The sequence below is a fragment of the Gopherus flavomarginatus genome, chromosome 3 (genome assembly GCF_025201925.1).
Source record: "Gopherus flavomarginatus isolate rGopFla2 chromosome 3, rGopFla2.mat.asm, whole genome shotgun sequence".
In the NCBI taxonomy this organism is placed as follows: Eukaryota; Metazoa; Chordata; order Testudines; family Testudinidae; genus Gopherus; species Gopherus flavomarginatus.
Window position 1 is genome coordinate 265,658,577 of NC_066619.1, and position 26,974 is coordinate 265,685,550.

Genomic DNA, 26,974 nt, shown 5'->3' on the forward strand with positions numbered 1-26,974 from the left:
TCCTTCACTCTCTCCCTCCCAGACTCTCCCTGAGAGAGAAAGTAATCCTAACACAGAGAGAAAATTAATCTCTCTCTCTCTGCCCCTTCCCTCTTTTCTCCCCACCAATTCCCTGGTGAATCCCGACCCAGTCCCCTGGGGTCTCACCGGAATAAAAAAACAATCAGGTTCTTAAACAAGAAAAGCTTTTAATTAAAGAAAGAAAAAAACAGTAAAAATTATCTTTGTAAATTTAAGATGGAATATGTTACAGGATCTTTCAGATACAGACACTTGGAATACCCTCCCAGCCTAAGTATATAAGTACAAATTAAAATCCTTTCAGCAAAATACCAGTTTGAACTCCTTCCAGCCAAATACACATTTGCAAATAAAGAAAACAAAAACATAAGCCTAACTCGCCTTATCACCTAGTACTTACTATTTTGAATCTATAAGAACCTGTATCAGGGAGATTGGAGAGAAACCTGGTTGCACGTCTGGTCACTCTCAGAACCCAGAGAGAACAACCACCAAAAACTAACAGCGCACACAAAATCTTCCCTCCCTCAAGATATGAAAGTATCCTGTCCCCTGATTGGTCCTCTGGTCAGGTGACAGCCAGGCTCACTGATCTTGTTAACCTTTTACAGGCAAAAGAGATATGAAGTATTTTTGTTCTATTAACTCTTACTTATCTGTTTATGACAACTACTTTTATATCTTTAATATTGTTTATTTTGGGCCCAATCTTGCAAATGCTCACTACAGGACATCAAACTTACTACTGTGAGCAGCCACTGAGACTACTTGTGGAAATATGCATTTTCAAGACTGGGCCTTTTTGAATGTAACAGTCTTAAGTGTATGAAGCAGCTTGCACACTTTTTGAGATTATATAAATAATAAATGTTTGCATCAAATGCAGAATGGTATTTTTAAGGTAGGTAAAATTTGCTGCCCAGCAACTCTCTGTGTCTCTTTAATCTATTATTGAAAATTACAAAATATTTGATGTATCAAAACAAACTTATTCAGTGAATATTAGAGAATACTGGTTAGCGACAACAGCTCTAACTCAGGAAATCACTTAAGCATGTGCTTAAGTCATTCCTGTACAGTAAAGCACTTAAGCATGTACTAAAATCCTATGGACTTAAATAGACTTTAAACCCATGCTTGGGTGTTTTTATGAATAGAGATGCTTTCCAGAATGGGCTTACAGGCAAAACCAGGAGTTACAGTTCTGTCAGAAGCAACAAGAGTCCTGTGGCACGTTATAGACTAACAGATGTATTGGAGCATAAGCTTTTGTGGGTGAATACCCCACTTCATCAGACGCATGACATTTCTGACATAAACCTAGTTCCTCAAGATTTATCAGTTGTTATTAAATGAAATTATCAGGCGACAGTCTTTTTTAAATTTTGGTTTTACAAATTTTTTATGATCAGTTCAGTCATTTTTATTTAGAAATTGGAAAAATACACTCATTATTTAGCACACTGGATTTTTGAAACAATTTGTAGGCTATAAGCTGCTTAACGTTCTAACATGAAATTTTGCAAGGAATTACTTCCTCAAAGGGACAGTTTGCTCCTAAACGCATGCATCCTGGAGAGGAAAACATGGCTGTGCAGATGGTATTGATGGGAGGGCTTTGGCCTCCTTGACCTTGGGATGCTGTTCTGGGAAGGAGGTGACATGATGTTAGTAGTCCACTATAGACCACCAAATCATAACAGTCTTCAAATACATCATCAAGAGGACGGTGATCATTGTTCTCTGTATCCAATGAAGGTAGGACAAGAAGTAATCGGCTTCATCTGCAGTAATGGAGACTTAAGTTAAAAAGTTTTTTCTACTGTCTAACTGCACGGATAGGTAAGCACTGGAATAAGCTGCCAAGGGAGGCTGTGGAATTCCCATAATTGGAGGCTTTTAAAAACAAGTTAGACAAAAATATCTGTCAAGGATAGTCTAGGTACACTTGATTCTTCCTCATTGTTGGGGGCTGGACTAGATGACCTCTTGAGTTCCCTTCCAGCCCTACATTTCTATGAAACATATCCTTTTATGTACATTTTTATCTTCACTCTTGGAAGCCTTTACATGTTTCATTATACAATGACTTCCCAAGAAGGGATACTAGAAGGAACACATTTAGGCTTGGTTCAAGAATGTGGATTGGAGACAATGCAGTGAGAGGCCTCCAAAACAGTCTTATAGAGATCAGTCCTAAACTTAAGAGGAAAGCAATTTTTTGTGACAATTTGTAATGGAAGCAGGAGGGAAGGAGAGAAAAAACAAAGCAAATAATGTAGACATAGATCTTGACCTACAAGATTAGTCCTTAACTAATTTTTCTTAAGTTGATTGTGTAGCACCAATTGAAGAGTAACACCGACAGACCCCAGTCATCAGTGAGTGGGATTGAATTTGGGAGCTCTAGAGCTTAGTGCATGAGCCGCTACTGCATGAGCTAACAGCGGTTTTACAAGGATGGCTTTTTATAAGCATGACTTTTAGCTCATGCAGTAGAGGCTCATGCACTAAACTCCAGAGGTCCTAGGTTTGATCCCGCCCACCGATGATCGGGGTATGTTGGTGTCACAGAAGCACCACCCACTGAGTTCACATTAGCCACACTCAGTCAGTTTAAAATTTTGCCCTGCATCTATACTGTGTCTGCCTTACAGGATCTGAGATTCAGGCTGTAGTCTGTCACAGATGTAATTTTTGTTGTCAGAGATGACAGCTGCCTTAGTTCACTAGCTAGAGTCTCCTCTTCATCCTATGCCAAGCTCCCTTCAGTCACTGCACATGCTTCTCTTCAGTAAACTACTGGTCATGTCTCACTCCCTCTACACTATTCTAAACTAGTAATCCATCTCTAGACTGCCAGCTGCAAGTTGCCATTTGATGAGCCACTAATTTTATCTAGCTGCTTAATAAACCAAATCCCGATCCTGACAACCCACATGAGTACTCCCACTGACTATTTTTCACGCCTTATAAAACCGCTAGGCCAACCAAGTGATGTCAGAGTGAGATGGATTCTATTCTGGCTTCAACAAAATTAAGTATATTTCAAAATCTTTACTGTCAAATATGCATTGCCAAAGAAGAACACAGCTCAACTCACAAATTCCATGCTGAGTTTTCAAATCTATTAGAAGAAAAATATTTTTATTTGTAAATTGGGTAGAGTTTGTTCCAGAAGTCATTGAAAAAAAAACAATAAATAGAGAGCCTTGTGCAACTTTTTTCACTGTCACTTTTCAAGAAGAAAAAAAAACTATTTACATCAGTCATTTTAATGTGTTAAGGCCTGGTATAATTTTTTTATTGACAATATCTTAGGTTAATTTACATAATGTACTGAGAGCTTCATCATTCATGAGGAGGGCTCTGAGCTTATATTCATGCCTATAAAACTGTATATTCTTTACCAGTGCTAAAGTCCAATTTAGTAACCCAATCCATAATTAAAAGCAGAAACTTATTTTAAGTTACACAGCCATAAAATTGTATACAGTATTTTTCATAAAAAGTGCCAAAACATTTATCAGATTAACTCTATAAAGTCTTAGGATGAAAACCTAGCTTCCAAGTCAATGGGAATTTTGCTGCTGACTTTTATAGGGACAGGATTTCACTCTGCATGTACAAGTCTAATACAAGTAGAAAGGGGAATGTGGTACAGGAAAGCAGATTACAGTAAAAGGGGTGTGGTATACCTAGATGACTAATGTACTATTCCAAAAGGAATCTATTATATGCTGAAGAAATTCTTACTAGTACTTTTTCATGTGCCTAAATTTTTCTTTAGATTATACTGATCGTTCTGTGTTAGTGTTTTGTCTTTTGTCTTAACAAGCTAGATATGGCAACTAGTTTGAAGGAAGCAAATTTGGAGGAAACTTTTTATAGGGCTGTCAAGCAATTGAAAATTAATCGTGATTAATCACACTGTTAAACAAACAATAATAGATAGGGTGACCAGATGTCCCAATATTTCATAGTTTCCTTTTTTTTTTTTTTGCTCTGCCAGCAGCACTTCGTGCTTCAGCCCCCCGTGTTCCCCCTCCCCCCATGTGTCCCAATATTTTCTTCCCTTCATCTGGTCACCCTGATAATAGAATACCATTTATTTAAATATTTTGGATGTTTTCTACATTTTCAAATATATTAACTTCAGTTACAACACAGAATACAAAGTGTACAGTGCTCACTTCATTTTTATTATTACAAATATTTGCACTGTAAAAAAATAAATAGTATTTTTCAGTTTACCTCATACAAGTACTTCAAATGCAATTTCTTGCCATGAAAGTTTAACTTACAAATGTAGAATTATCTACAATAAACTGCATTCAAAAATAAAGCAATGTAAAACTTGAGAGCCTACAGGTCCACTCTGTCCTACTTCTTGTTCAGCCAATCACTAACACAAACAAGTTTGTTTACATATGCAGGAGATAATGCTGCCCACTTCTTGTTTACAATGTCACCTGGAAGTAAGAATAGGCATTTGCATGGCACTGTTGTAGCCGGCATCGTAAGATATTTACATGCTAAATGCGCTAAAGATTTCAATCACCATTCCAGAGGACAAGCATCTACACTGATGATGGATTCTGCTTGATAACAATCCAAAGCAGTGCGGACTGATGCATGTTCACTTTCATCATCTGAGTCAGATGCCACCAGCAGAAGGCTAGTGGTTTTTTGTTTTTTGGGTGGTTTGGGTTCTGCACTTTCCACATCGGAGGGTTGCCCTTTTAAGACTTCTGAAAGCATGCTCCACACCTCATCCCTCAGATTTTGGAAGGCACTTCAGATTCTTAAACCTTGGGTTAAGTGCTATAGCTATCTTTAGAAATCTCACAATGGTACCTTTGCGTTTTGCCAAATTTCCAGTGAAAATGTTCTTAAAAACAAACAACATGTGCTGGGTCATCATCAGAGACTGATATAACATGAAATAAATGGCAGAATGTGAGTCAAACAGAGCAGGGGACAAACCATTCTCCCCCAAGGAAGTCAGTCAAAAATGTAATTAACATTTTTTTTTTAATAACGCTCATCATCAGTATGGAAGCATGCTCTCTGGAATGGTAACCAAAGCGTGAAGGGGCATACAAATCTTTTGCATATCTGGTATGTGAATACCTTGCAATACCAGCTACAAAAGTGCCATGCAGCTACAAAAGTGCCATGCAAATGAGTGTTCTCACTTTCCTGTGACACTGTAAATAAGAAGTCGACAACATTATCTCCAGTCAATGTAAACAAACTTGTTTGTCTTAGTGATTTGGCTGAACAAGAGGTAGGACTAAGTGGACTTGTAGGCTCTCAAGTTTTACATTGTTTTGGTTTTGAGTGCAGTTATGGAACCAAAAAAAAAAAAATCTACATTTGTAAGTTGCACTTTCACAATAAAGAGATTTCACTGCAGTACTTGTATGAGGTGAATTGAAAAATATTATTTCTTTTGTTTATATTTTTATTACAACTATTTGCAGTGTAAAAATGATAAAGTGAGCACTATACATTTTATATTCTGTTGTAACTGAAATCAATATATTTTAAAATGTAGAAAAACATCCAAAAGTATTTAATAAATTTCAATTGGTTTTCTATTTGCTTAACAGTACAATTAAAACTGAGATTATTTTTTTAATCATGATTAATTTTTTTGAGTTAATCATGTGAGTTAACTACGATTAATCAACAGCCCTACTTTTTTATTAATTTCCTTAATTTGTGTTTCTGATGAGCGCATTAGTTGGCTTCTCAAATGTATATTATTGTGCTGCTTAAACTAGTCTCCTCGCCACGTGTTCAGCTTTTGTTCCAAAGCAACTGACGTTTTGAACCTGTTCTGTATTTTAAATTTTCTCTTCTTGATGGTGAACATATAGTTTGTTATATCTTCTATTTAGAAAGACAATTTTTACTTGTGATATCAATCAAAGAGAAATGTCCTTTTCTTCAGGATCTCAGCTTTGGCCATTTGTTTCCTGTGGAAAATGGCTCAATCTTACAAACTGTGAGCCAATTCCTGCAAGATGAGGAGTGCCAGCTGAGGGTGCACATCACCTTGCAAAGGGTGACCATTTGAGTTTAAGATATTTAAAGTGTAAAGAACACTAATTTTAAGGTTACTTTCACTAAACTTGGGAGAGGCAATTGAGAAAAAGGCAGGTAGGATCTGGTTGACTGACTGGGGTGTTGCTCTCGGGCGCACCCTAAAACGATTGCTTCTGGCCCTCTGGGTGTTTGCCGGCCTCAGGCTGGGCTGGCGAGCAGGAGGAAGAAGGGCGATGACAATTAAAACTAACATCTCTTCTCATTGTAGATCCCTGACAGGGTTGACAGGGTCTTGGCAGTGGCTGGAAAAAATTCCTGGCTGACTGTGGCGTGTGTATGCCCAACGAGCAAAAGGGCAGCCCTAGTGTCCTTCAACCCGTGCAGCCTGGCATTTGTTTGATCTCAGAACAGACCAACTCCATCAAAGGGAAGGTCCTGGATCGAGGCCTGCATCTCCTGGAAGAGGCCTGCTGTTTGGACCTAGGAGCTGCATGACCACTGCAGATGCGACCACTCTTGCCGCTTCGTCCGCCTCGTCCCATGCCATCTGCAGGGAATATCTGGCTGCCACAGTATCCTCCTCCACCAGGATGCCAAACTCTTGGGCCAGACCTTGAGGGAGGGATTCCTGGAATTTTTTAAGGCCATCTAAGAGATTAAAATTGTACCGCTTGACGGTTTGCCACCTGAAATTGCAGGCTGGTGGTTGAACAATTTTTTCTCCCAAATAAATCGAGTTTTTTGGACTCTTTGTTTTTGGGAGTCAAGGAAGTGGGGACCCCTTGTCTTTCTTCTTGGCCACAGACACAACCAACGAGCCCGGGGGTGGGTGGCTATAATGGTATTCAAAAGCTTTGGTCAGCACAAAGTACTTTTTTCTCAGCCCATTTCAAAGTGAGACGGATGGAGGAAGAGGTCTGCCACAAGGCCTTGGCTATTTTGAGGACCCCCTCTTGTACAGGCAGACCCAACCAGCCCCCTCTCTTATTATCCCACGAAAATCAAATTTCTAGATGTCTTTTTGTGAAGACCTGTCTGCTAAGATATTGCTAGCAATTACTATACATAATGCTTGGACAGAATTTGTCTCTGATTTTTAAGGAGATAATGAACTATATTCTGCCCTTTGTGAATGACTGCAACTCCCAGGATCCAGAATTATCAAAAAGGTTTGGACTACAACCATGTGTTTGGTACTCTAGACATCATTTTCTGTAACACTACATAGTCTTGGAATTATTGTGCATTTACTTGGTTCCCTCCCTTTCTCTTTTTCCCTCTCTGCAAGTTATAGTAAACTTGTTCAAAATATCCGCCAGTAAAAATATCATCTAAGGAATAAATTCTACAAGTCAAAGTGAGAATATAAAAATTTACCACTTATGTCAATGCATAAACTGGTTTCTGCAAGTAAGCAGGCACCTGTGATATTACACAGTTCTGACCTCATAAGAATATTGTTTATTCATGTTTAAATCTCTGAATGACTTTTTTTTTAAAGCAAGAGGCAGAATATTTTCAAATTAGTTATAACAGTATATACATACAATATTCTACATTTAAATAGCTCCTTTAACAACAGAGAATCAAAAAGGAATCATAGGACCACATTTGGGGAAGGAAGCCAGACAGACAATTGGTACATAGTACCAGTGCATAATGGCCTGAGAGAGGAAATGTTACCCAAACACATTGGAACAAACTCATACTCTTACAAAATGGGCTAACAAAAACTCAGTTGATTAAACTGACTGAGCTACATTCAAAATATCCATGTACAAGAAACTACATGGAATACAATTTATCCTGCTCATCAGTACTGACTGTATTCTTTTCTACTAAAGTAGAACAGATGGTTGTTTGGTGATTATAATACTGAATTATAGTGCTGCAGTAATGCTATTATATTTAGAACTAGACACTTCCATTCATTCACTTATGATGTTTTTCAAATTACTGCCCGGGCTAATATTTCTCACACTAGGTCTCTACTCAGATTATTTTGCTTTGATGTTTAAAGGACAGCCTACCATTATAAACTTCTGAGTATATGGTTCTAAAAAAAAAATCACACTATTTTAAAACTTCAGACAGGAATATAGATATTGTTCTCAATAAGGAATATTTGCTTTTTTCTTGCTTCAAAATATTTGAGAAATAAAACACATATTTGGGAAGAGAGAAATAAAGTAATGAATAATTGGACTATAGGGTTGCACAGTTCATTGCTTCTGTAGACTGAGCACTCATTGAGTCAACACACCATTGCATCCCTCCATTTTCTGATTCCCCCTTTTTCTCACCCCCATGCTCCATTTGCCTGCCCACAACTGCCCACCTATGCCTGGGGCTTCATGTGCCCCAATTCCTCCTTCTTCCCCCACCCATGCTGGGGAACCATGTGCTCCCCCAATCTCCTTGCCCCCAAACCAGGATCCCCCAGTCTTCCCTTCATGCCAGGGGCTTTGTGTTCCTTCCCATTCCTTCCTCCCCCCATGCCAAGGGTTCTGTCTCAGTCTTTTTGCTCCCACCTCTGAAGTACCTTTCTTACTTCCAAATTGGAAGAGTCAGGTAGATTAGTTGGTGTCCCATCTTTCTCTCCTCTCTTCCCCCTCACCCCCCACCATAAAGCAGCCTTTGGGGAGACAGCAGTAGAAGAGAGGAAGGAATGAAGCCTTCTTTAACCTCTTCTCCCTCTAGCTCCCCTTGCTGATTGAACTCTGTTCTGTAGTAGTTAGGCAGCTCTCAGCGCTGTATTTGTTGCTTCCACAGATCCTGTATCATTGACAAAATTACTAAAATATTACTCTCCAGGAATCATTTAAAAGTTTAATATAATGTAGTGTTTTATGTAAAGCTTAATTACCTCAAGATCATCCAGTGAACGAGTAATGCTAAATCGCTTAGATCTTCCAAATGATCTCCGAACAGACACACGTTGGGGAGCTAGGGCTAATCCAACTGGATGTCCAAATTTGGCACCCTAAAACACAGTAGAAAATATAGGGTTACTTATACTTGTATTTTATTTTAGTACTTTATTTACATAGAACTCCTCCTCAGAGACAACATCTGACTTCTAGAGATGTCCATCTTTTAACCAGTTTTACAATTGTGTTGACAGGCACATTGAACAGCAAGGAGGAAGATCTTCAGTAAAAGTAATAAAAGTGAGTTAGGTTCCCATTTTGAATGGGTGTTAGGCAACTGTCTCCCCTTTCTGTTTCTGAAATTCTCTACCCAAGTGACTTACTTAAGTTCCTGAAGTGAATTTTCCAGCCAAAGGCCCTAGTTCTGCAAACATTTAGACACAAATGACTTTATGAACATGAGTAATCAGTGGGACTGCTCATCTGCTTAAAGTAAATTGTATGTGTAATTATTAGCAACATGGGTGCCCATATTTGAACATAAGAGAGACTACCCTACGTTATAATGACTATAAAATGCTTACTCACATTTCCTTCATATGATGCTACAACAATACTAGAATCCATCTTACCCAATCTTTGATGCACTCTTTCTGTATCCTTTTAAACACAGCTGGAACATTCCCTGAAATTTTGGAACTGATTGGATGCAGCATTAGAGTTATCTTATTACACAGAACTGACATCAAGTTGAGAGTAAAATTTTCTTGTGTCCCCACTTTGATTACCGACATTCCCTTTTTATGGCCTAACATCAATAAATTCCCACTTTCTCGCATGAGGTCTAAAATGAAGTCACTGACTACTCTTTAGCTTTGGAGAATAGAGTTATAGCACCCCTATCCTCAACCATAAATGGCATCGTAATCCACATCCAAAGTTAAATCAAAATGGTCTTCTGTATTTCAAACGTCTCTATGGAGACATTCTACCAAGCTCAGTTCCTCACTAGTGAGGGCTTCTTCTCTGTTGTTTCCTTCTCCTTCCCCACACCATCCGAAGCTGGAGAGTCACTATTTTTGTTGCTCCATGTATCTGAAACTTCCCCCAATTTATCATCATGTTATTCTTCCTTTACGCCATTTTCCCAGTGAGGGTCAATGGCAGCAGCATGGAGAATAGGGAAGACCAGACCTATTTTTCCTCTGCAACATGTTCCAGCTCCTCCTGGGGGATTCCCCACCATTCCCAGGCCAGCCAAGAGATATAATCTCTCCATCATGTCCTGGGTCGGCCTCAAGTCCTCCACCCAATGCGACATTTCTGGCAAAGTTCCAATGGAAGCCTCCCAGGGGGCATCCTTAACAGGTCCCCAAACCACCTCAACCAGCTCCTCTTGATCTGGAGGAGGAGTGGCTCTACTCCAAGGCCCTCCCAAATTGCTGAGCTCCTCACCCTGTCTCAGAGTAAACCCAGTCACCCTGCGGAGAAACTTCATTTCTGTGCTTGTACCCGCGATCTCGTTCTTTCAGCAACCTGTAAACTGAGAGCTTTGTCCAAGAACTCAGCTCCCACTTCACCACCATGGATCAGTACAGCACCTGCATCACTGCCACCACTGCACCAATCCGCCAGTTGATCTCACGCTCCCAACTTGCCATCACTCGTGAACAAGACCCCTAGGTATTTGAACTCTTCCACTAAATGTAGCAGCTCCCCCTGCACCTAGAGACAGCAGTTCACTTTCTTCTAGGAAAGGACCATGACCTTTTATTTGGAGGTGCTGATTCTCATCTCAGCTGCTTCACACTCAGCAGCAAAACATTCATACGTGCATCAGAGATCACAGTCTGAAGAAGCAAGAAGGACATCCTCCTCTGCAAAAAGCATGGATGCTACCTCTGAATCCCCATACCGGATGCACTCCACAGCTCTGCTGCGCCTTGATATCCTGTCCATGAAAATTACGAACAGGAGCAGGGACAAGGCGGAGTCCATCACTCACCTTGAACGAACTCAACTGAATGCCAAGAATACAAACACAACTCTCATTCTGAGGGCAGAGGGACCAGATAGCATGCAAAAGCGGCACCGGCACCTTATACTCCCGGCAGCACTTCCAATAAGACATCTAAGGGAATGCAGTCATATGACTTCTCCAGGTCTACAAAACAAAGGTAGACTGGATTAGCAAACTCCCATGATCCCTTGAGTATCTGAAGAGAGTAAAGAGCAGGTCAGTTGTTCCAAGGCCAGGACAGAATCCACATTGTTCCTCCTGAATCCGAGGTACAACTAATGGGCATAACCTCCCCTCAAGCACCCTCGCATAGGCTTTGCCAAGGAGGCTGAGGAGCGTGATCCCCCTATAGTTGGAACACACCCTCTGGTATCCTTCCTTAAAGATCAGAACCACCACTCCAGTTTGCCAGTCCACAGGTACTGCACCCGCCTTCCAGGCAACACTGAAGAGGCACATTAACCACTCTCAATTTATGTTGTCTTAAAATGTTCCTTTTAATTATATCATACTTAACTATCTCTTATTTCATCTGCTGTGGTGAGGAAGGATGCAAGTTTACAAAAATATGTACTGTTTGCTATGTTGTCATGGCTTTGTTGGTCCCAGGAATTTTCAGAAATCTGGGGAGACCATTTTATTGGCCCAACTTCTCTTGTAGAGAGAGATAAGCTTTCAAGCGTACACAGAGTTCTTCTTCAGGTCTGGGAAATGTACTCATAGTGTCACAACTAAAAAGTGAAAAGATTGTTTAGCATAAGTAAACATATTTAGAGGGATCATTTCAGGTAAAGTAGCCAGATAATACCTCTCCAGTCACGGGGGGGGGGGCAGGGAGGGGGAAAGCACACAAGAAAAGAAGCAGAGAGGGGTGGGTTTAAAGGGTTATAGACCATTGTAAAAAGCCACAACTCCAGTGTCTCTATTCCATCTATGATCTTTACGGTCTAGCAAAGTTATGAACTTAAGCTCTTAGGCTTGTCTTTTGAAGGCGCTATGCAGTTTTCCTTTGAGGATGATGACTGAGAAGTCAGATACAGAGTACTGTAATTGCTTTGTGAAACATGTTCACCCAGAGATGATAGGGTCTTTTTGCCTTTCATAATTTTTCTGTGTGACATTTCCCAGACCTGAAGAAGAGCTCTGTCTCGAAACTTGGTCTCTCTCAAGAGAAGTTGCTCCAATAAAAGATATTACCTTACCTATCTTGTGTCTCAAGAATATTTATTAGCGACTGCATGGTTTTTAAATGTTTTTTCCTATTACTTTTCTTCACATTTTTTTCTTTTCTGCCTTTAGGAAAGTCACTGTTCCCAACTCTAAAATTTTTCTTTTTTTTCCCTAAGTGTTTTGTTTTTCTGCATTTGAAATTTACATTAAGCAAAAATAATTCCAGATTCTTCTAATTAGATATTCACAGCTGACTTTACAAAGTAGGGGGGAAAACAGAACACTATGAAGTTATATCGCTGTTCTATAAGATGATATATCTTTGATATCTTCTTGGAAGAAAATGACTATCTGTTTATTTACCCACAGGTATTCAATGCTATTCTTTAACAATATGACTCTCATTGGTGGCATTGCAATTCTCATTGGTGTATATTTACTAGAGACTCCATTTGGAAGTCTTCTTTATTTTAAAACGGATTGCCACGGCCCAGTGTATTTTGCAGGAAGCTGGACCCAAATTCTGGAGAAAGCCCTTGTTTCTGGGGCATTTCACCAAAGCTTTAAATAAGGAGGTTCTTAACTCACTATGAAAACAAATGATGTCGTATTCACTGTGTTTTTTAATACTGAAATATCTTTGTTTTGCCCCATATTTTCAATTTTCAGTGTACTGACAATGAATAACTACACTGTAGAACCTGCCAGGGAGAAGCAACAAAGTAGACTCTTGAGGTTTTTGACACCCAGGAACAATTTCAAACTGGAACAAGCACATTAGCCAGATATTTCAGCTATCAAATTATCATCAGTTTAGTATGTTGACATTCAAAGTTGCCATCCTTAGATTTCAATGTTAACACCTATTGAGCTAAACAGGGCATTTCATATCTCTGAGATAATTTGAAAGTGATCTGCAGATCCAGGCAGGTACTTTTGCATTGGTTCACACATGGTTTATATTTTAAGGCTCTTTGCAATCTTAAAATCTAAAATAACTTTTCCCCCTGCAAACTGAATGCTTAGATCTGAAGGAATACTCTGCAGCAAAGGGTAGACTCCATGGTGAAATCAGCAGAATGCATCAATATTAATTATAGATAGTCAAAACAATAGCATGGCACCTTGAGAGTTACTACCAGTGACACTCGATGTTCCCTGTATGCAAGGATGTAAGTTACTTGCACGTAAGTGTCAGAAAGTTTCAACACATTTTAACTATGGAAGTACCACCTTTACATTTATTAAATCTTTCATTTAGTGAGAAAAAACACAAATGAGGAATGCAAGGCAGGAGGAGCTCCAAAGGCTAGCAGCAATGGTAACGTCAGTACTTTGGAGGGCAAATGGCATACTGAAGCCAACTGAGAAAGTATTAAAGTACACTTTAATGCATACTCCTCAGTGCTCCTTTGGAGTATCACCACAAACAAAAGCTTTCCCAGCAGGTATCCATCTTTCATAACAGAAGGGTGATGAGAAAGAAAACAAAATATCAAAACTGGGTAAACACATCTGGGACAATGGAGAACATGACATTTTCACTTTGTTTCCCAGTGCAGCCCAAAGAGAACATAGAAATAATTGCCCAACCTAGGTTTAAATGGTGGCAATCCCTGGGTGCTACTCGAGTGGTTATTATGTACAGATAATATATAATGCAAAAGATTTTAGAAACTAGTTACATCTAAATTTAGGGCAGGGATCGGCAACCTTTGGAATGCGGCTCACCAGGGTAAGCACCCTGGCAGACTGGGCCAGTTTGTTTACCTGCTGCGTCTGCAGGTTCGGCTGATCGCAGCTCCCATTGGCTGCGGCGCCCATTGGCCTGGAGCGGCGAACCACGGCCAGTGGGAGCCAAGATCGGCCAAACCTGCAGACATGGCAGGTAAACAAACCACCCTGGCCCGCCAGGGGGCTTACCCTGGTGAGCCGCATGCCAAAGGCTGCTGCTTCCTGATTTAGGGGGTGGGGAGGCCTGCTTTAAGATAACTCCAATTGCATTCTGCCAATTAGTTTCATTTTCTCTCAATCTCCAGAATCACTAGATTTGGTTATTCAGCAAATGTTGATGTCTGAGTTTAAAACTAAAAGCCTCTTGGGTTATATAGGGTCTGTAAATACAGACACACAGAATGAAAAGGAGGATGAAAAAACCACACGTAGGAGTACAAAACAGAACAGGAAATTAGCATCCAGTCAAAATTTGATGTAAAGTTTTCTGACACTTGTACAAAAATAAATATCTAGCACTTGGTTAGAATCCAGTCATAGCATAAGAAAGAAAATGAGAAATATGACCCCAAAAAAGAAAGTGAGAAATACAGCCCCATCTATACCAAGAATAAAGTAATGCTAGAGAACTGCTTATAAAAAGGTGGAAACTAGTTCAAGTTAATCATTTGCCTGGCCAATTTGGACAAGGCATAAAGTGTTTTTGAAACAGCACTTAAAAAAAAATAAATAAATAAGTATTTCCTAAAGTCTTTCTTGCATTGAAGAGCTGAGTTAGAGATACCTATACGAGACTAAGAGAACTAGACACTGCTAAAGAAAGACTACTTCTTGAATCTCTCTGCAAAATATTTAAAATTTCCCAGTAAGTAATTGCTGAAGTCTCTCTTCCCCTGCCTTCTCTTTCCAGAGATTTAGTCTGTACAAATGGGCCTGGTCTCTGGAAGAGGAAATAAGTTGGAAGTCTATTTATCACATGCACACAAAAAATAAATAAATAAATAAATAAATCTTACAGGAACAGGTCTCTCCAGTTAACTACAGCCAAAGACTTTTAGTGAGAATCTACTGAGGAAAAAGGACCTATGGCTTGAACAGAAAATAGTTATTACAATTAGAATCTGCAAATCAGCTAGACTGTAGGAAGTCACAGCATTTATTTGCATAAAGCAGTGGTCCCCAAACTGTACAGGGGCACACATCAGGGCCCAAGCTAGCCCCCACCGGGGTTGGTGAGGGAACACCACCGAGTCCCACTCCACCCCCAGCTGCAGCTCCACTCGTCCCCCAGCCACGGCTCTGGCCCCACCTCCACTACATCCCCAGGCCAGCTTTGGCTCCAGCCGCAGCTCCACTCTGTCCCCAGGTGAGCTCTGCCCTCATTTCCTCTGCACCCCCAGGCCAGCTCTGCCTCAAGCCTCAGCTCCACCCCCATCCCCAGTTCAGCCCCCAACTCTGCCTTCAGCCCAAGCTCCTCTGCTGAGCCAATTGTGCAGTAATAGGGGAGAGGGGTTGGTGGACAGATTCCATTACTGGTAAAGAAGTGTGTGATGGGAAAAGCTTGGGCACCATTGATGTAAAGGAAGATTTCAGAGGCTGTGTCTTTGATGTTTTCTACTAGTAACTGAAAAGTTTTAACATGCATGTAGTTAGTCAGTGGTTAGAGGAACTATTAGGGAGGATATAACAGTACTGATTACCCTTTGTGATATAGCATGGCCAAATGGCAGCAGGAGAGTGATAGATGGGAGATATGTAAGCACCAGGATGATGAGAGCCTTATTCCCTGTACAGGGAAGAGAGGCTGCTACAGATTAATTAGAGCATCTAAAACCAATTAAGACAATTAGAGCACTTGAAGCCAGTCACCTGATAAAAAACGCCTGCTTCAATCAGACAGTTGGAGGAGTTGAAGCAGAGTAGTTCGGTGTTGGAGCAGAGAGCAGTTTGGAGAACTGCTGTAGCAGGCCAGAAGACCAAGGTAAAGAGAAACCTGGCTTGTGCAGAGCAGAGGGACTCTAGAGACACAAGGAGTTGGGAGAAACTTGGCCCAAGCAGAGAGAGGGCAGGAAGCCCCACAAGTTGAAGGGCCAGAGAGGGAAGTAGCCCAGAGGAAGGAATCGCTAGCTCCAGTGGTTCATTGCTATCCATAGGGCCCCTGGGCTGGGAGCCAGAGTAGAAGGCGGGCCCGGGTCCCTCCCTCTCCACTCTCCTTTTCTGGGACACTAGTGGGACAGCTGATACCACAGTTCAGGGGCGAGAAATGGTGCCCTGAACCCTCCATATGAGAAGGCATGGGACCCATCATAACAGTGCCAGCAATTTGCCACACCGTGTTATATACAGTAAAAGCTATTTTATCTGGCACTTCACCAATGGGAAGAATCTATAAACCAGCATTTCTGATCTTCACTGAAATTCTGGTTTATAATCTAGCTGGCACGAGGCCCCGAGTGCTAGCAACACAGCTCCCCTCAGCCAATGGGAGCTGTGGAGGTAGCGCGCAGAGCTGCCTGCCACACCTCCGCTTAGGAGCAGCCAAGAGAGGTCACCACTTGCAGGGAGCCTGAGGTGAGCGGCCCCCGGATCCAGCACCCCAAGCCACTAACCTGAGCCCCTCCTGCACCCAAACTCTCTCCCCCTTAGTTAACCAGCATTTTTACCCCCCATTCTCCCAACATGTCGGATAAAACAGCTTTTACTGTACTATGAACTATTGCAGAAAAATTAGTAAGGATGAAGCTGACTTTTTCAAAGAAGCATGCTGCCATCTGGCTAAAAAATACTTTGAATCATGCATATATGCTAGATTAACCTTTTTTTTTTTGGTACAGAGTGCCAATTCTATCATAATTTATTAGTTAAATAGTGGTATAAGATATGTTTTCTATAATACATAATCTCTGAATCAATAAACCAGAAGAGTAGATAGATGTTGGAGCAGAGGCTGAAAAGAAAAGCCAAAATTCCTGAAGCCTAACCCCAGAACGATAAAGAAACTAGAAAATCAATCTGACAACTTAGGAAGTCTTATACCTGTTAGTAAATATTAACCCTTTTAGTTTATTTTTTTCTTGCATATTAATTTACATATGAACTATTCTTCCAAAATCTTTATAGCATTACCAAAGAGTGTGTTTGAATTCTAATTAGTTTTTAACCTGTAAGTGACCTATATTTAGGAGTTTCATATGATTGAGTGTTGAGCTGTATCTAGTTTTCCTCAGCATTTTCATATCTTTAAGAATCCAGGTGTCTAGCAGAAAAAACTATCAAACTACTAAAAGTGTATACAAAAATATATAAACAAAACTGGGTGATATTGTTATAGCAGATTTTTCTATAAAGAACTGGGTAGTCAATAAAAAAATTGCTAGTACAGATGAATTCTGGAAGAAATGATACAATAATGATATAATAATAATGACCAGATTAGAGCTCCCCTTAGCTTATCACTCATGTAACCTAAAGATACCACAAAAAATCCATAAGAAATTAAGTAAAATGAAAAAATCAAAACAAGACACATAGTAAAATAATAGTCATGAAAAAGTATTTTTCCCTCCAAAAACAAGTATTTGTCTCAGACCATATAAAAAGACAGGGTTTTAAAAATTAGGTGGGGTAGTGCAAACTGTGGTATCTCACTGATAACAGATAACAAAGACACCGCGTACATCTACACTCCAGTATAAGCCCAAGCTAAAGCCTATCCGCCACTTCTATCCACACACAAATCATGCTAACTCAGGGCTTTGACCAAGGGTCCTAGGACCTTGTGAGGTTGCAGGATCTGAGACCAGGTCAGGCCTTGACCCAGGATTTGAGCCTTATTGTTTTGTAGTGTAGACATAGCCCTGCTTGACTCAGGTCCTGGGACTCCTCCAAAAAGTATCCCACAATCCCACAGGCCAACATCCTTTGTCCTATCTATTCCAAGGATCTTAAGAACATAATAACGGCCGTACTGGGTCAGACCAAAGGTCCATCAAGCCCAGTATCCTGTCTACTGACAGTGGCCAATGCCAGGTGCCCCAGAGGGAGTGGACCTAAAAGGCAATGATCAATTGATCTCTCCCCTGCCATCCATTTCCATCCTTTGACAAACAGAGGCTAGGGACACCATTCCTTACCCATCCTGGCTAATAGCCATTAATGGACTTAACCACCATGAATTTATCCAATTCTCTTTTAAATGCTGTTCTAGTCCTAGCCTTCACAACCTGCTCAGGTAAGGAGTTCCACAAGTTGACTGTGCGCTGCGTGAAGAACTTCCTTGTATTTGTTTTAAACCTGCTGCCTATTAATTTCATTTGGTGACCCCTAGTTCTTGTATTATGGGAATAAGTGAATAACTTCTCCTTATCCACTTTCTCCACACCACCCATGATTGTATATACTTCTATCATATCCCCCCTTAGCCTCCTCTTTTCCAAGCTGAAGAGTCCCAGCCTCTTTAATCTCTCCTCATATGGGACCCATTCCAAACCCCTAATCATTTTAGTTGTCCTTTTCTGAACCTTTTCTAGTGTCAGTATATCTTTTTTGAGATGAGACCACATCTGTACACAGTATTCGAGATGTGGGTGTACCATCGATTTATATAAAGGCAATAATATATTCTCAGACTTATTCTCTATCCGCTTTTTAATGATTCCTAACATTCTGTTTACTTTTTTGACCGCCTCTGCACGCTGCATGGACATCTTCAGAGAACTATCCACGATGATGCCAAGATCTTTTTCCTGACTCGTTGTAGCTAATTTCACCCCCATCATATTGTTATTTTTTCCAATGTGCATTACTTTACATTAAACATATTAAATTTCATTTGCCATTTTCTTGCCCAATCACTTAGTTTTGTGAGATCTTTTTGAAGTTCGTCACAGTCTGCTTTGGTCTTAACTATCTTGAGCAGTTTAGTATCATTTGCAAACTTTGTCACCTCAACGGTTTACCCCTTTCTCCGGATCATTTATGAATAAGTAGAATAGGATTGGTCCGAGGACTGACCCTTGGGGAACACCACTAGTTACCCCTCTCCATTCTGAGAATTTACAATTAATTCCTATCCTTTGTTCCCTGTCTTTTAACCAGTTCTCAATCCATGAAAGGACCTTCCCTTTTATCCCATGACAGCTTAATTTACATAAAAGCCTTTGGTGAGGGACTTTGTCAATGGCTTTCTGGAAATCTAAGTACACTATGTCCACTGGATCCCCCTTGTCCACATGTTTGCTGACCCCTTCAAAGAACTCTAATAGATTAGTAAGACACGATTTCCCTTTACAGAAACCATGTTGACTATTGCTCAACAGTTTATGCTTTTCTATGTGTCTGACAATTTTATTCTTAACTATTGTTTCGACTAATTTGCCCAGTACCGATGTTAGACTTACTAGTCTGTAACTGCCGGGATCACCTCTAGAGCCTTTTTTAAATATTAGAGCTACATTTGCTGACTTCCAGTCATTGGGTACAGAAGCCGATTTAAAGGACGGGTTACAAACCTTAGTTAATTGTTTCACAACTTCATATTTGAGTTCTTTCAGAACTCTTGGGTGAATGCCATCTGGTCCCGGTGACTTGTTAATGTTATCAATTAATTCCAAAACCTCCTCTAGTGACACTTCAATCTGTGACAGTTTCTCAGATTTGTCACCTACAAACCTTGCTCAAGTTTGGGAATCTCCCTAACATCCTCAGCCGTGAAGACTGAAGCAAAGAATGAATTTAGTTTCTCCGCAATGACTTTATCGTCTTTAAGCACTCCTTTTGTATCTTGATCATCAAGGGGCCCCACTCGTTGTTTAGCAGGCTTCCTGCATCTGATGTACTTAAAAACAACATGTTATTACCTTTGGAGTTTTTGGCTAGATGTTCTTCAAACTCCTCTTTGGCTTTTCTTATTACATTCTTGCACTTAATTTGGCAGTATTTATGCTATTTTCTATTTGCCTCACTAGGATTTGACTTCCACTTTTTAACGGAAGTCTTTTTCATCTCTCACTGCTTCTTTTACATGCCATGGTGGCTCTTTTTTAGTTTTTTTACTGTGTTTCTTAATTTGGGGTATACATTGAAGTTGGGCCTCTATTGTGGTGTCTTTAAAAAGCGCCCATGCAGCGCTTTCACTTTAGTCCCTGTAGTTACCTCTTTGACCAGCTCCTGCACTCCACTCAAGACTAAATCTAGAGTTGCCTCTCCCCTTGTGGGTTCCTGTACCAGCTGCTCCATGAAGCAGTCATTTAAAGTATCAAGAAATTTTATCTCTGCATCTTGTCCTGAAGTGAAATGTTCCCAGTCAATATGGGGATAACTGAAATCCCCCATTATTATTGAGTTCTTGAATCTCTTCTGTTGAAAATGGAAGCCACCACCCTTGGTGTACTACAGCAGCTCAGTGAGTCAGTGTTAACCTTTCTGAGCACTGAATTGCAAATACACCAGACAGCATTCTGTGTTTGCAAAGCAGACTGAACAGAACATCTCTTTTGCCAATCATACTGCTTCAAGGTCACAGGAGCACAGCCTGGTATTGGTAAATCTGTGGTGAAAAGCCAGGAACACTGGACTAGGAATGACTACACATACTCACTAATAGTGAAAAAGCTGGCAGCTATGCAAACTTACCAAACTGGTGACCAGTGCAAGGAGCAGATTAAGTAGCTCAGTGTTTCTCAAACCAGGGTTGCCACTTGTGTGGGGAAAGCCCGTGGCGGGCTGGGCTGTTTACCTGCCCCGTCCGCAGGTCCAGCCAATCACGGCTCCCACTCACCTGGAGCAGCAAACCGCGGCCAATGGGAGCTGCTGGAAGCGGTGCAGGCAGAGGGACTTACTGGCCACTGCTTCCAGCAGCCCCCACTGGTCTGCAGCAGCGAACCGCAGCCAATGGGAACCGCGATCAGCCAGACCTGCATACAGGGCAGGTAAACAAACTGGACCAGCCCGCCAGGGGCTTTCCCTACACAAATAGTGACCCCAGTTTGAGAAACACTTTGGTTTTATGGTACTTATTCTTGAGCTACTAGAGATCAGAACCACATTCCAGGCAACTTGCCAACATCATGCCCATATTATGAGGAGTTTGGGTGATGGGCACTGCACCCACCATGGAGCCAACCCTGATGCATGATGGCCTAGCCAGCTGAATGGTGCCCTGCTGGTTCCAGAATCCAGCATGGAGACTGATGAGAGAAAGCAGCAGGCACTGAATGGGGACACTGAAGTCACTCTGTTGCTGAAACTGGTTCCGGAGCAGGAGCAGCACATTCTAGGTCCATACTCAGAAAAGCTGATGCACCTCCAAAGGACAGCCCACTGCAGAGCCTGTAGCAGACACAGATCTTAAGCCCAATAAGTTTTGGGCTCCATTTTAACATTTATTAACACAATAATAAGAGGAATTTCTGCTCCAGGAACCAATGCAAAAGTTATGAGAAGCCCCAGTTAGCAATGTGTATTTGTTAATGGCGGAGTGTATGCCAGCAGCATGGTTACCCTCAACACCACCACATGGAGCTCAAAAAGGCAAGCAGAATATGTAAACAGTAAAGAATATCTTTCAACTGTATAGTTTACAGAAAAACCACAGACCTTTTTTGCTACGGCCATTCCTGTTTCTTAAAAATAATAACCTTACATTGCCATGCCTGTAAGTATGCCATTCTGTAATCATTCCATGGTCTATTGAGATGCCTGAAAGAAGTTACTCATCGTGTGCTGTAACTATGGTTCTTCGAGATGTGTGTCCCTATGGGTGCTCCACTGTAGGTGTGTCTTCATCTCTGCACTAGTGATCGGAGAACTTTGGTAGCAGTGTCTGTTGGGCCCCCACACCTACAGTCTCTCCTTGGGCTGTGCCATGAGGCTAGTCAGTGCACATGGACTAACCTTCCTCAGTTTCTTCTCTACCACAGAGTCATGGGCAAGAACACTGAAGTAGAAGGAAGGGTTGCAGAGCACCCATAGGGACACACATCTCAAAGAGCCATCGTTACTGCACTAGGTAACTTCTTCAATTTGTGTCCCTATGGATACTCCACTGTATGTGACACTGCCCTTCAAGGAGTACCCCTTCTGAAGGGCTGGGACTTCAGAATCAGATCAATTACAGATGACAGTACTGTGGAGCCAAAGATGGCATCAAGTCCCCAGTGACTGAATAGTGTTCTGAGAAAGTGTGCTTTGATGCCCACGTCACCGCTCTACAGATATCTGAGATAGGGACATTCTTGAAGGTGGCGAGAGATGAGGAGATTGATCTTGTGGAGTGTGTACGGATCGACTCTGGAGGGGTCATGTTAGAAATTTGTCTGATACAATTCGAGACCCACTTAGAGAGTCTTTGGGCTGATATTGCTGAGCCCTTGGATCTTTCCCCATAGAGAGAGGAAAATGTGTAGGGGACTTCCCAAAGGCATTTGTCCTATCAAGGTAGAAGGTCAGGGCTCTCCTAACATCTAGGATATGTAGTAGGGCCTCCCTATTGTCTTGGTGAGGCTTGAAGTAAAAGATTGCAAGGTGAATTGATTTGATTCATGTGAAACAGGGAGGTTACCTTAGGGATCAATTTTGGATACAGTCAGTGTAACCTTGTCTGGAAAAAATACTGTGTACAGGGGATGTGCCATCAGAGCTGCTTTCTCTCCTAGTCTTCTACCCAAGGTAATTGCTTTCAGGAATGTTGTTTTCAGTGAGAGGTTTGTAAGTGAACAGGTGGCTATGGGTTTGAAGGAGGGCCTAGTCAGCCCTTTCAGCATGAGGTTTGGGCCCCACATGGGGGAAGAAAGTCAAGAGTGAGGGAAAAGGTTTATTATACCCTTAAAGAACCTTTTCGTGTTTGGGTGTGATAGCACTAAGTATCCTTGTAAAAGTTGGTGAAAGGCTGTAATAGCTGCTAGATGGACCTTAAGAGAGTTTAGGGATAATCCTGACTTTATCAGAGCATAATCTAGGATGTGTGGAAAAGTCACGGATGTTGGGGAGATCTGTTGGGATGTGCACCAAATCTGAAACCTGGACCATTTCTGCAGGTAAGTTTGTTGTGTGGAGGACTTTCTATTGTACAATAGAAACTCTGGTATCTCCCTTGAGCAGGAGTTCTCTCAGTGTTGGAACCAAGCAGGAACCAAACTTTGAGGCAGAGAATCCCTAAATTCGGATGAAGGATATGCCCTCTGTCCTGTGAGAGGAGGTGCAGAAAGGTCAGGAGAGAGATCGGCAAGCACATCACAAGCTGTGCTAGGTAAGAGTAACAGGTCTGTCTCAGCCAACTTGGAGCAATCAGGATGTTGTTAGCGCCATCCCTTTTTATCTTTAACAGGACCTTCAGTAGTAGAGGAAATGCAGGAAAGGTGTAAAGAAAGTCTTTGTCCCAGGGGAGTAGAAGGGCATTGCCCAGAGAGTGCTGCCTCGTCCCCACTCTGGAGCAGTAGTGTAGACATTTCTTGTTCTGGTAAGTGGCAAACAGGTCTGTGGACAGTGTTCCCTATGATGTGAATAAGTCATGGCGTACTGATGGGTATATTTCTCACTCATGATTATGTGAGAATTTGAGACTGAGATGGTCCACTATCAAGGTCTATTTTCCTGGGAGGTAAGCTGTGGACAGAGCTACGTTGTGGGAGATGCACCAGTTCCATAATCTCATTGCCTCTGCACATAGGGAGAGAGACTTGGCCCCCCCCTTGTCAGTTGATGCAGTATATGCAAACTATGTTGTCCATTAGGATCTTTGTATGTGATTCTGCGATCAGCAGGAGGAAATGGATGCAAGCGTTCCTGACTGCTTTCAGTTCAAGGAGACCAATGTGGAGAGACATCTCTGTAGGCAACCATTTGCCTTGGGTCAGGAGACCATTTAAATGCACACTCCACCCAATGAGTGATGCATTGGTGGTAAGGAGCAATGATGGTGATGTATGCAAGAATGAGATCCCTTTGCACACATTGGCTGGGACCTTCCACCAGTTTAAGGAGTTTTTCATCCCAGTGGGTAGTAACAGGGGTTTGTCCAGCCTGTCTCTGGTCTCTAAACCCAACTGAACCATAGCTGGAGGCATTGCATGTGGAGTCTAGCGTGTGGTATCACTGCCAGGCCTATTGACACATGCCCCAAGAGTTCAAGGCAAAGTCTGGCTGGTATCTGTGGACTGTATTGAATGGTATCGATGAGCAAAAGAAAGGATAGAAACCTGTGTTGAAGTAGGAGGGCTTTGGCCTTATGGCATCTAGGTCAGCCCCTAGGAATGCCAGGCACTGCACTGGAGCGAGGGTTGACTTCTGGGTGTTGATCTGTAAACCCAGTTCTGTAACAAGTATATTATAGTATTGGTGGCTGTGTGGGCTTCTTGGAGAAATCAGGCTCTGAGGATACAGTTGTCCAGATATAGGTAAATCCTTATTCCTTGTGAACGCAAGTGAGGAGCTACCACTGAGAGAACTTTGGAAAATACTCTTGGGACCAATGATAGTTTGAAGGGGAGGACTCTTTATTGGTAATAGTAGTTTCCCGGAGTGAACCTGAGAAACTTCCTGCAAGCGAGTAAGGTCAAGATGTGAAAGTAGGCATCCTGGAGGTTGAGAGCCAAAAACCAGTCTCCCTGTTCCAGAGTTGGAATGATCACCAATGAGGTGACCATCTTGAACTTCTGAGCCTTGACAAATTGTTGAGAGCTATGAGGTCCAATATGGGTCTCCAACCTCCCTTTATTTTAGGTATTAGGAGGTAACGACAGTAGAACCCTTTACCTTGTACATTCTGAGCTAGTGGTTCTATGGCTCCTAACTGGAGAAGATGAACTTTCGTAAGAAGGGTCCCTGAAGGATGAGGAAAGGTATATCAGAGGGGATATAGTGGTCAAATGGATGGGGTACCTGGATCAGACGATCTCTATAACCCATTGGTCCGACACTATGCGTTCCCAAGCACATCAGAACGCTGCTAATCGGTGGCTAAATGAGTATACAACCATGGTTGATTGCATCAGTTGTGGGGACTGGTCTCACAGCGCCCCAACCCGCCTGTCAAAAGTAGCATTTACAGCAGCAGATTGGGATGAGGCTTGCACTTTGGGAACTTCCCTTTCTCAATCTGCAGTTCATAATGGTTGATATTGAGACGCATAAGGTCTGCGCTGAGACTGGGGACTAAAACGTCTTTTACCCCAGTCTATAGATTCCCAGTCACTAGAGGGTAGCCCTGGAATCCTTTAGGGTATGAAGGAAGGCAGCAGTATTTTCAGTAAAGAGCTTTGTGCACTCAAAAAGGAAGATCTTCCATCGTGGACTGCACCTCTCAGAGATGGAGGAGCGCTCTGCACCAAGGCTGAGGTGCTCAGTGCCAAGTCCAACTGCGGCTGCAAGGCCAGTCTTAAGGCTGCCTCATTCAGTAGGTCCTTCAAGTAAACAGCGTGGTCTTTCTGGGTCCAAGGCTTAAACATCTTACAAATTAGACAATGGTCTTTCCTATGAGCTTCCCCTAAGCACATGAGACAGCTTGAGTGCAGATTGCTCAAAGGCATAGACTTGTTGCATGCAGCACAAGGTTGAAACCCCATCAACCAAGGCATGCCTCGGCACCAGCACGAAGGACAACGCTGCTATCTGAATGTGAGGCTGTCCAAACTAACAAACTACTAACTATTTACACTAAAATTTGAGAAAAACCATTAAGGGATGAGATTGCCTAAGCAGTGAGAGGCTCCAGCAACTGTCATGGGCGGTAAGAAGGAACTGAAGGATGGCAGGGTCAGCAGGGCCTTATACCAGGATGCGATGCCAGAAGGCGCTAGAGCCAACCCAACGGATACTCCCATAGGAAAATTTCTGGCAACTGTGTGGGTGCACAAATACTTACACTGAAATGGACACATGCAAGCATCAAAGAAGGAGGAGTATTTTCCCACCAAAATTGAAGTTAGAATAGCGGTGATCATCGCAATTATACAAGCCTGCTTTTTTTGCCAGACCCTAGCTTCAAAAATGAAAATGGAAACTGTCAGTCCCAGCATCCCCATACTTTTTCAGAGCTCTTGGACTGTTGTTTTCCTACAGTTCCTTAGCAATTCCATAAATGGCCTGGGGCATATAAGAGCCTCAAGTTTGGTGGAACAGTAGAGAGAGGAGAAATGGCAGGGCAGCACCGAAGTGGCATGCGGGCAGCACAGAGTGGGGAAGGAGGCCTGGGGGGCAACAGCAGAGCAGGGGCCATTTCACTTCCACTGCAGCCCTTAAGCACATTACAAATGGACTCATCAGAGCCTCACACTCCTACCTTCTACAAGCCTTAAATTAGTTTAGAGGCTTCCCACCTGCACGCAATCCTCACTAGGCTTATTAGGAGTCTCACAGTCACTCCTAGGAGTTTATTAAGTTAAATAAGCATTTGTAGCCTAAAGTTCCTGGGGTGCCTAAAGCCTTGCAGAGCATGAGGGAGCTCCCAAAAATCCTCCTAAGATACCCTGACAGAACTCTACTCCTGTGAAACTCCTTAGATTCACATGACAGAGGCTCCCCTGCAAAAGCTCTCAAGAGGTGCACAGGATTAGGGCTCCCTTCCTGCAGATCTCAGGAAGTCTGCAGAAACAGTGGCAAGTGTTGGTTCCACATCCCATGCCTTCTCTTCCTGTCTGATGTTATGACTATTTTAAAAACTAAAGTAACTTCCAAACAAAAACTCTGTACAGATTAAATTATGATAGACACATTTGTGAAATCCTTACAAGAACATTGTCATTAGCAAAATAAAGCTATTAAAAGTCTGGAAGTTTGAAATAGTAAAGTAAGTTTACCTTTGATTTTCTACTTTTTCAAGTGTTTGTATTTAAATTTTACCTCTACTCTGAATTTCTTTTTTAAAAAGGTTGGTTTTCCCCAACAATGTTCTTTGTACAGTTTTTTATCCTTAAGTTACTGAAATATTCTCTCAACTTCAACTTCATCTTAACGTCTTTTGTGTCTGGGAATTAATTAGCATATTAATTAACAGATTTTTATGCAAAAGGTTATTATTAAGCCTTCCCCATTTGTCGCAATTGCAGAGACCACACAGGAGGAGGGAGGGAAGAATTGCTCAGAAGGTCCACATATTAACACCTCTATG

At 41.8% G+C, this 26,974-nt stretch overlaps 1 protein-coding gene across 4 annotated transcripts in view; it reads right to left on the bottom strand.

Moving 5' to 3' along the window:
• The window catches only part of RGS12 (regulator of G protein signaling 12), a 169,592-nt gene that overhangs the window by 119,461 nt on the left and 23,157 nt on the right, over nt 1-26,974 (bottom strand). For all 4 annotated transcript variants that reach the window (XM_050947324.1, XM_050947322.1, XM_050947323.1 and 1 more), the window contains exon 3: nt 8,942-9,058. In XM_050947324.1, coding sequence (XP_050803281.1) covers nt 8,942-9,058 — 117 coding nt within the window. The remainder of the gene's footprint in view (nt 1-8,941; nt 9,059-26,974) is intronic.